Genomic DNA, 14,974 nt, shown 5'->3' with positions numbered 1-14,974 from the left:
CAATCCACTCTTGATGCCCTTTAATGAAACTTTAATGAAAAAACAGTGGATCGAGCTATAGAGAATCGTCTCTTACTAAGCACCATCTGAAAGTGAAAAAATTAGCTTTTTGGTCAATTTTCCTGCGAGGAGCAGAAAAGTGAATAAGTTAATTATTAATTTCACTCCTTAATGAATAGTCATTGGTCCGCCTTCTTTACGATGGTTTCAAAATGTGGATCGTTGTACTGAGCTGCGAATTTCTCAAGTTTTTGTAGAGTTTTCCCTTTCAAGCAGGGAATCCTGTACACGTGATTTTGTTTCTACGTCCTTATTTCTAAGGACTATGAAACAGACACAACTGATGGTCAATGCGATCATACATGAGTAAACGTATTGAATTTTAGTGTAATTCATAAGATAATACATTAAATCGGTAGGGTCCGTTAAAAGACGAGGAGCGTGTCCTCCTGATTATCATAAAAATTTAGCGGGAAGACTTCGAACATATGTATGGATCTGATCACCGCGCCAATTTCGAGAATGTTAGTGCGATTACTTTGTCATTGCATGTCTAAAATGTTGCCGATTCTCCGATTTAAGTCGTCCACAGCATGGAAAATAATTCCTCAAGGATCAAAATTAAGACTGAAAAAAAATAAAAAAAAAAAATAAAAAAACACATTGGATCTAGAGTCCAGACTCTAGAAAACATTGACAAGAAAAAGGACTCTTGATTCAATTAGATTTAAGCTTAAATCAAAAGGAAATCCGCTCAAATTAAGAGGCTTGGTTCTTGATTTAAGCTTAAATCTGATTGAATCAAGAGTATTTTTTCTTGTCGAATTTTTAAGAGTCTGGACTCTAGATCCAATGTGTTTTTTTTTTCCCAGTGAAAGGATGACTGAGCCACCAAAGGCATCAAAAAATCGTCGCGGAAACAGCACCTCAAGTCGAAAAGAGAGAGAGAGAAAATGGGACCAAAAGGAATCTCATCAAGTATGGGGAATCTGATACTCACGCACACACACACGCGCGTAACGAAGTTGTAGAAAGTCGACTTCCCTTGTAGTTTGCGGAAAGATGTATTACAAGAGTGACTAGGCGCGTGGCGTGATTGATCGGTGACGTGAAGGATTATTTTGTATCTAATTTCGGGGATTTCATCCCCTTCCGGTTCCGTGGCTTCGATTTAGGCGCGATCTCGCTGCTGCACCACCCCTAGCGTCCCTCGACCACCCCCAGGACCGCGGCGACTGATAAGTCACGAGTGAGGACTGGCGCTCCCCCGAGGACTGACCCCAGGGGATAACTTGATGAAGAGAACTTGTGTGGACACGACAACAGGGTTGCCACAGAATTTAGAAAATGAAATTCCCTGATGACATTTCCCTGATTTCCCTAGCACATTTCACTAGAAAAAAAAAAAACACATTGGATCTAGAGTCCAGACTCTTGAAAAGATTGACAAGAAAAAATACTCTTGATTCAATCGGATTTTTGCTTGAATCAAAACGCAATCCGCTTAAATTAAGAGGCTTGGTTCTTGATTTAAGCTAGATTCTGATTGAATCAAGAGTACTTTTTCTTATCGATGTTTTTAAGAGTATAGACTCTAGATCCAATGTGTTCTTTTTTATTTTCCAGTGAGGTATTTAGGAGAGTAGAATTTTTTCATACGGAGACTTCATCGTTAAAACTGACATCGTCACCTTCCGGCCAAAGTAACACAAGCGCCATGCGACGTTTCAAAATTTCCGCCGCCATTTTATTTCTTACAGAGAAATTGTTGAACGGAGCTGTTCGAAAATTTCACTGGATTTTAATCTTTGCCGTCAATGAAGTTCAGTGTAATTTTCAAACAGATTCAACCAACAATTCCTCCGTACAGAAATAAAATGGCGGCGGAAACTTTGAAACATCGCATGGAACTTGTGATACTTTGGCTGGAAGGTGACGACATGACGCTTCATGTCAGTTCTATTGATTAGCACAAAGCGGTAACCTTTTAAGGGCCATTCGTGTATCACAGAGTGATACGCCTCCTTGGATTTCAAAATTCCCTGAATTTTCAGGCAATATCAAGTCATGTCTTCCGACATTAAGATGGACGAAGCAACACGTTCATGGTTCCAGCGACATCTATTGTCAACGTTTTGAATTGATATACCTTCCAGAATTCTTCGAATTATTTCAGTGCTCAACTCCGCGGTTTTTCCTGTTGTTTTCTTTAAAAAATGAGGGGGAGGAGGTTCTGGGCTTGCGTTGTGTTGTTCAACAGGTGGAAAGGGTTTCCAGATTGCATTACAGATGCATTACGACGAGAAGGGGCGGATACTAAATCTGGCACCGATGCGAAGTGACCATGACGTGGCCGACGACTGATGTATGATCTCGTGCGTCTTTTGATTAGCCCTGAAACAGGCAAAAGTCCCGTTTCCTCCTCACATCAGTCTCGTTGTTGCCAAGTTCACCTATAAAATCCTTTCTTTTATCAATTAGACGTTCAACCCCTGAATCATCCCCGGCCCAGCGACTGACGTCGCACAGTGGCTCAAGTCAATAGGAGAGGTCGGACAAACTTTAGAAACTTAAAACGCCTTTGACTCCGTTTATACGAAAATTTGAGGTTCTAAAAGTGGATTCGTTGGTGAAATTTCCTTCTGCACGCACCCTTTGAAATTTAAAATGTGACGAAATAAACATCAAAATTTTCAGTTTTAGTCATAAGTTTCATGTCCGACCTCTCTAATTAACTCGATCCAAACTAGAAAAAAAACCACATTGGATCTAGAGTCCAGAATCTTAAAAACATCGACAAGAAAAAATACTCGTGATTCAATCAGATTTAAGCATAAATCAAGAACCAGGCCTCTTAATTTGAGCGGAATTCCTTTTGATTTAAGCTTGAATCTGATTGAATCAAGAGTCCTTTTTCTTGTCAATGTTTTCAAGAGTCTGGACTCTAGGTCCAATGTATTTTTTTCCAGTGCACTGTGCGTTGGTGACTTGTGACTTGTTGCGCGCGGAGGGGTCGCACTCGGAATGTCGAGGGAGAAATCCGACCATTTCCGAACAGCCGGATGACAGTCACGAGATGGCGCCTGTCAACTTTTTTGAATCTTTCTGGCACCTCGAGGGTGTATTCTTCCCATTTGTAGGAAAAGCCCTGAGGCTCGTGTTAAGATGTTACAAGATGATCCACAGCTAAGAACATTGGTAATATCCCGAGAATGAAATTAAGCACTACGTACACTGTATTAGTCTGAGGGCCAGAGTTGATGCGGAAGTGTTTACGGTGAGAAGTAAATCTGCAAAGTCAAATTCTACGAACGCCGAGAGAGAGAATGATAACGTTTTTTGCGATCTTTTGCACGTCCAAGTTAGGTGTTTTACAACTTCTTCTGGGAAAATCTGGCGCCCACAACCTCCAAAAAATTGTCCACGGTCGCGGGAAATTTGAATAGATTTGATGCTAACTCCGCAAATTGTGTGTTACGAAAAGGATTTCGGACTTGCCTCGTGCGCTGTTACTTATTTTCTTGCAATTTTACGTTTGAAGAGTCAATTCATCGATCTACAATGCTTGCGTACACCGAACTCATTCCGCGAATACAATTCAAGAGAGGCTGAAACTGAAGCAGACAGGATACTTGGCAAGTTTCGTTTTTCTGGCGAGAAGGAGGGGACTCAAGAAACGAGATATCGCGGACCGCAATTTAAATGAATGAAAACTTGGAGATGGAAATAAAGCACGGATGGGAATAAAAATATGATTGCCGTTCTTTCATTGTTTGTATTAGAATGAGCGGGGATAGTTAGCGCGATCACTAAATCAACTTTGTGGCCGCGTCCACAGCAGAGAAGTAAAATAAGCAGTGGCGTCGATGCCAAAATAAGAATATTCTCAAATGCTCCAGAGAGACGATAGGCGAAAAAAATATCGACTCATGTAAAAGCTGGCTCAAGAAATACGACCCGCGGCGAGGCGGGACGCGGGAAATACGTAGGATGCGAAAACAGAGGAAGACCAAGCTATGTACAAACATCCAGTGCTGCGCGTTCGTATGACATTTTCCCTCTGATTAGGGATTTGGCAAGCTGCCGGAAAAAACAAACGCAGAGAGATTTCGAATCATGTCTTCATTTTTAAACGATAGCGAGAAGATCAATATCCCCTTCGAGTAACAACACTGCGTGATTCGCAATACTATTGAAGGACTTGGAGGACACGGCGCACAAACGCAGATTTTCCTCTCTCGAGAAATACGTGTTTGAAGTTAAAAATTACATGGATCCTTGCGGCGGAGAGAAAGTTCAAACTGACTTTTTGATGATTTAAAATTGAAGATTGGAAGAAAATTTTTCATAGAATATGTATTAAGACTAGTTTTACTTGAAATTATTAAAACCATAATTTTTTAAAAATCTACATTTATGCGCATTGTCCTCCAAGCCCCCCCCCCCCCCCTACTGTCCTTTTGCGAGTATTGAATTTTATGAGCGTTTTGATTTTTTGGATCATTCATAAAATTTGATCATTGCGAATTATCTCAAATCTTACATAGTTGCCAGCAAATTCTGTCTACTTAAGTAAAACTAGTAATGCCAAGTTGGAGCCCTCTTGACTACGAGCAATTAATTTCAGCAAAACACTGTGTCATTCGATCCTACGAACCTCAGAGGCTGATTTTTCCTGAGACGCCTCTTTTAGGCAAGACGACTTAAACTGGAATATTTTTCATTAGCACTCAGTGCATGGACGTGGTTGGCAAATTCTTCAGCTCCTGAGAAGATCGACTACCTCCACTGATGTTACGGAGCTATCTCTGGAAATGCTTCTCTTTAGGCAATATTACTTACACTTGACCGGCGAAGTTTACAACAAACGTTAAAAAAAAATTCTTTACTGAAACATCACATTCTTAAACTAAAAAATTAAAAGCAATGTAAAATAAATGATTACACCGAAAAGAAAAAATTACATATTCTCAAACTACATTTTTTACAGTGAAAATCAGGAATAATGAACTTTACCTGGTATGTTGATAAGTACCACTAGGCGTTGAGACTTCTGGACCAGAGGGGAAATCCAAAGTTTTTCCCTGGATAAGACCGAGGGCTACCAGCCATTAAGAACTCTGAAAGCAAAAAACAAATAATAATCAATAGTCTGCTAGTTTTTAACCAAATTGAATGAAGCGAAAAAATCATTTTTCAATGTCTATATATTGAGAAGTGCGATTCGTCAATTTAAGAAGTGAATAGAGATTAATAGCACATACACAGTTCAAAGTGCAATACCTAAAACTCGAGCGACAAACATTTTTATCGAGAAAAAGATCTGCAGTTATCTGTTGTGATCAGTGCAAATACACGTTGATTCGTTCATTTTTTAAACCAATATAAATAATTCATTTTTCTCATAATATTAGATTTCCTCTTTCTTTTTTGTTAAAACGCCTGTTTTAAATTTGTAAAACAATATTTTCCAGAATAGAAGAAAACAACTGATAAATGAGAATAAAAACTGCTGAGGTGACAAATGAAAAATCATAGGGAAGTCTCAATACTGATTTTGATGGGTGTACCGTTCATCGTTCCGACAAAAAGAAAACAACGGGGGTGAGATTCACTTATCGGGTTCCACGCAGAAAATTATGAGCTACACTTGTTACTTAGAGGGTGCTCATGATTGATAAAATATTTGAGCGCGTAATCATAATGGCGACAGCCCAGTCATTACGAAAATTATCCGAAGGGAGAGCCGATCTCCCCTTTGTTTGCATTCTTAATTATGAGCACAAAATTGTTGACATGAAAGAGGAATGATTTTTTAATGAGATTAATAATGACAGCTCGCTACATCTTCATGCATCATCCACGTGATTAGGAGAACTTGATGGATGTAGTTATGGACAGACGCTGACGAATCATTTTTGCCAGATTGGTGAAGAAGTTCGTCCTTCTTCTCACGACCCATCTTACTTGACGTTGACAGCAAATTTAAGAAGCAATCGAAGAGACACCTTCAATATGTTTGAAAATAAAAATATTGTAACCAAACTGGACTACAAATAAACTGTACTGTACTTTACAGCTTCCTTATATCAGAATGAGTAGGAAAAAACGGTAGATTCACAATCCCAAGCCTTCATTTCATTAGTAAGAAAAAAACACGCGCGCAAGGGATCACTATTTTTAGTTCATTAGTAAAAGCACCTTTCTGCATAAACTAATGATACACAAGTCAACTCCAAAATGAGCCAGAAATAATGATTTTACATTGTAAAATTTAGTCCAGTTCATTGTTATACCATTTTAACTTGAACTTTTCAGAAGGTATCTAACATTTTATGTCACTGAAAAAATCGCGTTTCCGAGGAATTTTTACTTACCTAAAATCATTGTCATCCATTAAAATTTCATGTAAGAATAGACATAGCACCATTAGTTCTACATGGAGTTTCATTCTCCACCATCGAAACTTCTTGTTATCGGAACACCATGATCACCAATAAAGTTCGGATAATCTCTTCGGGGCAGTCTTTCATTCAACATCTTCAAACTATTACACCCTCTTGAAAAATTCTCCGTAAATGATATTTGAGTGGACAACTCATGGGGCACCAAAAAAGTTTGGAGGACCCTTTAGAGAAGGCAGCCGGATTCCAAATTCGTTCTCTGAAATGACAACTTTCAACTTGAGATACGTCGCCCGACAGGAAGAGATAAAAGATAATTATGTGAGGGATATATAAAAATAGAGTTCTTTTGTGTGAATGTAGTCCAATTTTTATGCAAAGCCCAAATCTCTATCACCGTTTGAAAAAGGAGGTTATAGTAATTTTGAGTTCCCACCTATATTCGCGAGTATAACAAGAGTTATTTTTCAAACCAAAGGTACTAAAAAAAATTGTTTTGTGAGTGGAGCTGTGGAGCGCAGAGACAAATGCAATCTCTCACTCAAATCCCGGGAATATTAGAAACATTTTTCTTTCAAGAATCCAATATTTTTGTGTGAGAAGCAGAAGTCATCTTGTCTTCAAGTTGCGGCTGTTGAGCTACGTGTTATAAGCAGTTTGCTCAATGAGTTGAGCAAACGTGGGATTGTTTGTTTAACGAATTGCTAAACACGTTCGTCAACAGTCAACGAGGAGGTGACTTCCGGCGTTGAATGGTGGAGCTCCTAAAGTAGAAGTCTCAACCTTGTAGTGAGGGGCCAATAGAGGGTTTCCAATTTGTCAATGGCGGTGCTGAGACCTGCTAGTCCTGCATGGGACAGGCTCCTTTACCTATCCTTAACCCTATATTTGGATCATTTTTAAGACGCTCGATGGACAGGGCGAGGAAAGTAAGACTTTCCAAAAGTCAAATATTCCAAAGAAGGAATCAAAATTCAGAGTAAGTCAATTAGAAAAGTCTTTAAGAATGATTTTTGGCCGGAAATTTTTCTTTGAAACATCGTTTTGTTATTCAATTACAATGAGATTTGCTCACTGACGTCAAATGCATTTGGCGATAATTCATGTAAAAGTTCGAGAAAACATGGTCGCGAAGCGGCCTCTGCACGGAGAAAAAAACTTCGTAGGTGGGACCCGAAGTTTAGGTCATATGGATCTCTGAAGCTTTCGGATTGAGCATCTGAACACTTAAGGTCTAGCTGCCGAAGTTCAGCTCTGACATCTGAAACTTCAGTTCTTACATCTGAAGTACTTCAGATGTGAGAACCGAAGTTTTTCGGATGTGAAAACCGAAGTACTTCAGATGTAAGAACTGAGGTTTCAGATGTGTGATCCGAACCTCGACAGCTAAACCTCAAGTGTTCAGATGCTCAATCTGAAAACTTTAGAGATCCATATGACCTAAACTTCGGGTCCCACGCACAAGGTTTTTTTCTCCGTGTGGGGGCGCGCAGCGCTCCGAGGGTTGGGCCGCGTAGCGGCCAGGGGGCGGAACCTCCTAGTGTGGAATACTTCTATTACAGTGTACGCCACATAACTAAGGAGAGCTTTAGGTCTAGAAGACCAGAGTCGGTCAGACGAGAGTTGAAGTTCTTCAACTTGGAGAAAAGGCACTTTCCACAGCGCGGCGCGGCGGGGGGAGGGGGAGTTCAGCGGAGCGCGCCCTGAAAACGCTTGCAAATCAGGGCCCGTTAACCTGACGACGCGGTGCGGCGCCCCCGGCCGCTCGCGGCTGTGATAATTAGATCGACGAGATCCAGCATCATTGCTAAATCGCCCGATTCGAGGGGGCTTCTTCATCGGCGGCGGCGGGATCCCGGGGCGGTTGAGCAACGGCGGGACCTGCGCTGCGGCATCGGCCACGGGCGATGAATCGTAACATTAATCACGCGGAGGGGCACGACACGTGATCACTCTCCACTCCGGGGCCTCATTGCCGAACGCCGCTAAATAACGGGATTTCAACCGCAGGCCCCGACGTCACTGCCATGTTGTTCCTGTGACGCCTTCAATTTTCAAGGCATTAATTACAGACGTCAAATAGGAAAAAAAAGAAGAAAAATCCAGTGATAACGTACAGTCGAAGAAAGCAGAGACGATTGGGCCTCGTCATTTTAAATATTCTCCCGAGTCTGACCGACACCACACTAGCAACACAGAGCGGAGCACTGCGACACTGCGAGTTCACGCTTCCTGCCATCGCTCCTTCAATTTGGCAGATGCAACACGGACATCCATCAAGTACGAATAGTTGTATCTCTGCGCCGCATCCTTTTCCTTGCTCTATTTCTTTGTTGTGTTGGTTCAGTTTGTCTTGTATGTAACGGTGCTTCAATGACTTCATAAACATTTGATCATTGTGAAATCTCCTTTTGCTATCGCATTCATGTTGGAAGGCTGTTAAAGTTTTCGGATTGAAAACTTCACTGATTAAGTGAGAAACACAGCCGAGGATAGGAGAGATCTCATCGGGCCTACTTTTTTTATTTAAAAAAATGGTAATTTGACCCTATTTTCTGTAAGTTTTGGGGATCCAAGGTTTAACCGACTTGTCACTTTTCTACGACAATTTGTAGATTACACTAAAACTTGATTTTGCTAGAAAATTTGTTTAACTCATGTTATTAGGCGATGAAATATTTTTTCACTATTGGATTTCTACCTAAGGCAAAGGGACACTTCAGTACCAACAATAGAGGTAAGGTAGAGAACTTTCATGTGAAACCTTATCATTCAAAAAAAAAAGAAAAAAAAAAGAGGGGAACTATTAAAGAACGAAGAAAACAACTCAGTCAAAACAAGTTTTTGATTGAAGTTAGGACAAAATTCTGTCTAATACCAACGAAGATTAGGGGGGCACGAACCAATAGACTGATGAGAACTCAGAAGAACACCTTCGTAATGAGATCCTTTTTTTATTCACTCGTAGAGGGTTCCTTTAAGCACAAGTGTCATCCAAATCCCGTGTAAAACTCGGTAGATGCATCAGAAAATGTCCGAATTTAAGTCATAAAAACGTTTATTTTTGATGGCCGATTTGATCTACGTTGATTTTGGTACTATCCCAATGAACTAAGAACCACTTAATTTACCTATTATTCTAATCCATTTATTCTTACGGATAGGTAGATTTAAAACGTTGCCAGCATTTTTCAAGATTTGTTTGTGAATAATTTAACTCGCACTAATCCTGGCCCTTTTCAGTGATCCCTTTCCGTGTGATTCGGCTGCCATGATTAGCGGCACACCTTTCATCGCTGGTGGCGGCAACGTCTAATGATATGCACGCGTCCCCCACCCCTTCCACACCTCCCACCCCCCGGTGAAAACTCCTTACCGGATAATAATTTCCTCGAGGCAACGCTCCTCCGAGGAAACCCCTAATGCGTTTCTGCCGGGAAAGCTTTTTTCTTGGACGTGGACGTAGCGCGTAGCACCGCGCCATGCCGCGCCGCGCCGCGGAGCGTGGTGTCAAAAGGAAAATTAGGCTTGTTTGTGGAGCCCCTCCGCCTCTCAAGTGATAATTGATGACTCGCAGTGTTGCCGCTTTTCGCGCGATTTCGCCAACTTCAAGATCAGGGAAAACGCCCTTGGAACATCTGGACGTTGCCAAATTTCTTCTCCTAAAATACGAATTTTCTGCGAAACTTGTCGACGGTGAGACGGCAAAACCACGTATAACGAAGCGAAGCGAACGTGAACGAAGTAAAATAGTCGCGAGGCTTTCGAAACACCGATATCAAGATATCGGTGTTTCGAAAGCTTCGTGACTATTTTACTTCTCAAAAGGAGACCAAACCAACATCGTGGCTTAGAGTTTTCACAGAATATTCTTTAGGAAGAGAAGGAAAGTCACTGAAATTCTAAAAAAATGACGTTCAGTAGTTTTCCACGTAGAGAATAAAAGATGACCGGAAGTCTGCAAATGCTGGAAACCGAGATACGGGATTCCGCAGTTTTGCCATCCTTGTACCTTACGGAGGAAATTAGTTAAATCAGGCATTTTACCAAATGCCTGGACTAAAATGCCTGGACTGGTAGTCAAATTTTGACAGCTTACGGATGTCTGTAAATGAATGGCGAGGAGATCCCGGGTTTTCAATATTTTGGGAAGAATAACTCTCCAAATCCGCGAACTCTCCTTGTTCCTTCCTTTTTACATGCCATTAGTGCATTAAATTTTAAAATTCAAAATTCTATGTTTTATGACGTGCTGCAAATTTCATAATAAATTTAATGTACATTTAGGATCTTAAAATCGTTTAACATACTATTGTATACTGCATATTTTTACAGAGAAATTCTTTCTTTCGGGAGCAACGAATTATTTGGTCTAAAATTAAGGTAAAAAATCAAAATTTCAATCTAAGTAAAAATATTTGACTATGGCATTTGAAAAAATGTCTGTTATCACTATTTGCCTTCGACATGTGGCTAAATTCCCCGAGAGCCTTTCCGAGAATCTAGCTCGCGATTGAGGGGTAAATCTGACAACAATGGGTTGCTCGTGAGGCGTTTTTCCTCGGCAGGGTAGAACATGAGGCAGGATTTTTGCCCCGTTTGGCAACCGTGGGCCTTTTCAACATTAATAATCTTGCGAACACGCGTTTGGAGGTTATGAATGAGGATCGGTAAGATCCGCGAAGGGAGAGCTCGCTATATCGTCGGGGTGAGTCTCAAATGCTGCTCAAGAAAATTAATCAAAGGGGTTTTTCTGCGCTTTGTCGATACCTATTCGGTTCAGTCTCCTGTTTTCCCGCAGCATCCACCTTGCAACCTCATCCGTTGACTTGAAGCACATGGAGCTATGAAATAAAAAATCGATCAATCGATACTATCTAGATTACCTATTCTCTCCAGAAAAGTACGTATACGAACCGTAATAGATCGTATTCGATAGTGGTTCGGTGTATCGTTTAGTTCAAAACAATAGAACGTAACCTCAAACAAAATTTTTAGGATTTAATTTGGATTGAAGGGCGGTCGACAAAATTCCTTGGAGTTAGATTTTCCCAGCCGCCCCAAGCGAATTTTACTTCCTCCGAAAAATTTTGACCCCCTAATATTTGTTCCCTCATGAGTGCTGTCTCCTATTATTTGCATCCCTATAACAGTTAATTTTCGGTAAAATGGCGAAGCATCGCTACGAGCTATAACGAGCTAAGGAAGAACGTCGTATGAACATTCGAGAGTTGCCGAATTTCTCTTGATAAAACATGTATTTTTGACGACATTCATGCATCATACTTTCCCTTGAAATTTTCAGATATTTTAGATTAAAATGCGTACAAAATTGTCTGAATATTTTCGGTAAAAATATTCAAAATGTTACCAGTAAATTCGGGTTATATCGAAGGAAACTTGACAACGTCTCAAGGCTCATACGGCGTTTTTCCTTTGCACGGCAGTATAACGGGGATGTTTTCTGGAACTGATGCGGACCGAGAGAAGCACTGAAAACTGCCGACAATTTTCTCCAAAGAGAATAAATAATCAGACGTACATTTTTCCTCGCGAAGCGCTAAGAATTCTGAATTTCCCTCCTTACGTTCAGCCATCTCCCTTCCTCGCCTACGCCTCGGCTATGCTTTATCCTCTCCTTCTTTCTTTCCCTCAACGGAGGTCGAGGTCGAGGCGCGGCGAAAGAAATAAATTTTCAATGAGTCAGACAATAATACTTGCAGAACAATTACAGTTGGGAACAAAAGCCGGAGGAAGCTCCCGTCGATACGCCTCCCGCGCTAGGCGGAAAACGCTGGCAAGCGTACGCGGGATCCAATTGACCATCCCTTAAACTCCGAGCAGGGCCTGAGAGATGCGGCAACCTCTGAGCGAGGTGCAAAATTCGCTCAGGAGAGAAAACCAGATGCGGAAACAGGGAGGAATAGACGATCTCCTCCCCGCCCAACAACCTGAACTTTAACCCCTCCGCGTTCCGCCTCGCCGCGACCGGCTTAAATCCCTGTTGATAGGCATTGATTTTTACTCGTCAAACGGGAAAGAAGATGCTCCGACGGCTTAATTACCATGGAAACAAATTACCTCAAAATCAAAAGTAATAACTTGTTTGGAAAAGGGCGCGGTGGCGCGGGCGATCTCGTCCGCCCTCCCGACACCCGAGCAACACAAATATAGCAACTTTTATTTCGCAATAATCGACCGCCTGAAAGGCGGAAGGCGGGGGGGGGGCGGTCGATGCGCCTACAATAAACAAGGCTTATGGGGGGCGCGCGCGAGGCGCGAGAGGATACAAAGGAGATAAAAGAGGGCCGAAAGTGAGGGCGGCGGAAAACTTTTTAGACTCCGAATTATTAAAAAAAAAACCTCTTTGATGGCGAGGGCGCAAAGTGGTGAGCTTCTTTATTCCGTTGTCAAATCCAGTCAGGTATGTTACAGTCACTCATCATTCGGTGATTGAGGAGGCTTTGATCTTCCTCCGGTGGGGTACGATTGGGTTTAAATCATTTTCGAACGCCTTGACCGAGGGCGTGGAGGAAGAATTATTATATAGGTTTACGATGAGTTAGAGTCCCTTTATGCTAAGATTAAAGACGATGCGAATCCATTTCTGATTGGTTCCCGTATTTTGGGCCTTCACAGTGTCACAAACGGGAATGAAGATTAAATTTTCACCAACTGCAAAGATTATAATCTAGAATGGACCGTGGAATAGGGAGTGCGGCAAGGAAAAAATGAAATGAGAAAGATAACGAAGATAGGAATTCGGGAATGGGTTGATCAAAGATTACAAAAAACGTCCGATTTGTGTAATATTTATTCCCATTTGTGACATCCATAAGCTGCGTTGTCTTAACTCTCTCTATAAAGAGACTCAACGATGAGTGAATATCAATGGGAGAAAAGACCCTGACTCAAAAAAAAGGCAAACCTTTCACGAGAGCAGTCAAGGTGGCTCAAAAATCAGGGCTTCGATTTTCAGAAGAGAAAGCTCTGTAATACTTTTTCTGAATGGTAATAAATTGCAAATGGTTCAGCTCACGTATGGGCGCCACTTGACAGCAATTTGAAACTGTAACTTGGCACACTGCAAATACTGAAATACTTAAGGGAAACATTGAAGGAAATTCTATTCCTACTACTATTTCCTTGTGGAAATCTAAAACCTGGATGCATTATAGCTCCAGCTTGGTTTGGATTTTTCGGAGTGTCTTTCGCATTACGAATGAACTGAAATGCACACCTTCATGCAATAGTAACGATTCATTATTTTTAAATGCAGGGGTAATGATTTGGTAAGTTTTTGACACTTTTGTCATTTACCTGAAAGTAATCACATTGTATACATCTTCACGGTTTTTAACTTAAAAGGAAGCTCCAACGCATTGGCGTCGGAGAGCGGCTCTGGGGGCAGTAGTTGTAGTCAAGAATGAGGGCCTAGACACATTTTGTCATTGATGTACAATCCGACAACTGTCGATTCATGTTTTGTAACTTAGCAGATTTACGTAGCCGGTGTATAAATGTGTATTGGGCTTTGATATGGCGAATACATGGCATTATCACTTGTTGTATACTTTTAATTTTGAAAGCTCTTTGGAGGTCCGCTTCCTAAAAAATCTCTGGTTGATAAGTCGTTTAGCGAGGCTGCAAAAAATTTGCATTTTTATATCTGAAAGTGTAGGTATTGGTTTTTTGTATAATTGTTTTTTTGGATTGCTGGAAAAGTAACGCATACTTCTATAATTTAGGACTGAGTCAGGGAAATATAAGGTTCGTTAAATAGTAAATATTCCTAGTACCGTGTGACACTATTGTTAACGAAAAGTTTTTGCAACTTGTCAAAGAGGTTGTTGAATGATCTTCGAATAACTTTTGATGAGCTAGAGGTAATGGTTCTATCTGCAGCTCGTGGACTTCTGTACGATATTGTCCAGAATCATCTAAATTTTCAAAAAGTGTCCGCTTGTTCGATACCCAATTTGCTCATTCATGCATACAAGGAGAAGCGCATGAAAGCTTTAGCAGACATTTTGGAGATGAATCAAGAATTAGATGAAGAATTTATGACTTAAATCACGGCACCTTAATCACGGGATGACCTTAATTACGGCAACTATTTATTGTCCATGAGATGCAGATGGTTCCATTTCCCTAGCTCATCAAAAGGTATTCGAAGATCAATTTCATCAGCCACCCGTACGAACCACGTTTCTAGTGACCCGTACTTGCTTCGCACGTATGAAACATACAATCAGAGAAAACAGAATTCATCTTACAATAATCAATAATCAGTAGGACATGAATCGTTGCGATGTATAATACGACATTATAATGCGGCATTACTATTGTAATTCATTTTAATGTTTAGGGGCATTATAAATCATTATTGCCACGTCGGAATGAAATGTTGTAGACTGAATTGAAAAGCATGTTGGCAAAATTTATTATAAAAATAGTATAACATGTAGGTACATAACATAAAGGTAATACAAATTAAATGATTAGAGCGTGTATATTTCATTACATTATAGGTATATTACAATCATTTTTGTCATTGTTGGAAATTTTGA

The 14,974-nt window shown here is 40.7% G+C and overlaps 1 protein-coding gene across 1 annotated transcript in view; it reads right to left on the bottom strand.

Moving 5' to 3' along the window:
- LOC140225312 (uncharacterized) overlaps positions 1-14,974 on the bottom strand; it is a gene marked incomplete in the record, with an annotated part of 390,485 nt that overhangs the window by 39,309 nt on the left and 336,202 nt on the right. Inside the window, 1 exon segment of the mRNA XM_072303788.1 lies at positions 5,017-5,120. Coding sequence (XP_072159889.1) covers positions 5,038-5,120 — 83 coding nt within the window.

Source organism: Bemisia tabaci, chromosome 1, assembly GCF_918797505.1.
Source record: "Bemisia tabaci chromosome 1, PGI_BMITA_v3".
Lineage (NCBI taxonomy): Eukaryota > Metazoa > Arthropoda > Insecta > Hemiptera > Aleyrodidae > Bemisia > Bemisia tabaci.
This window is presented reverse-complemented; position numbering and strand designations above follow the sequence as displayed.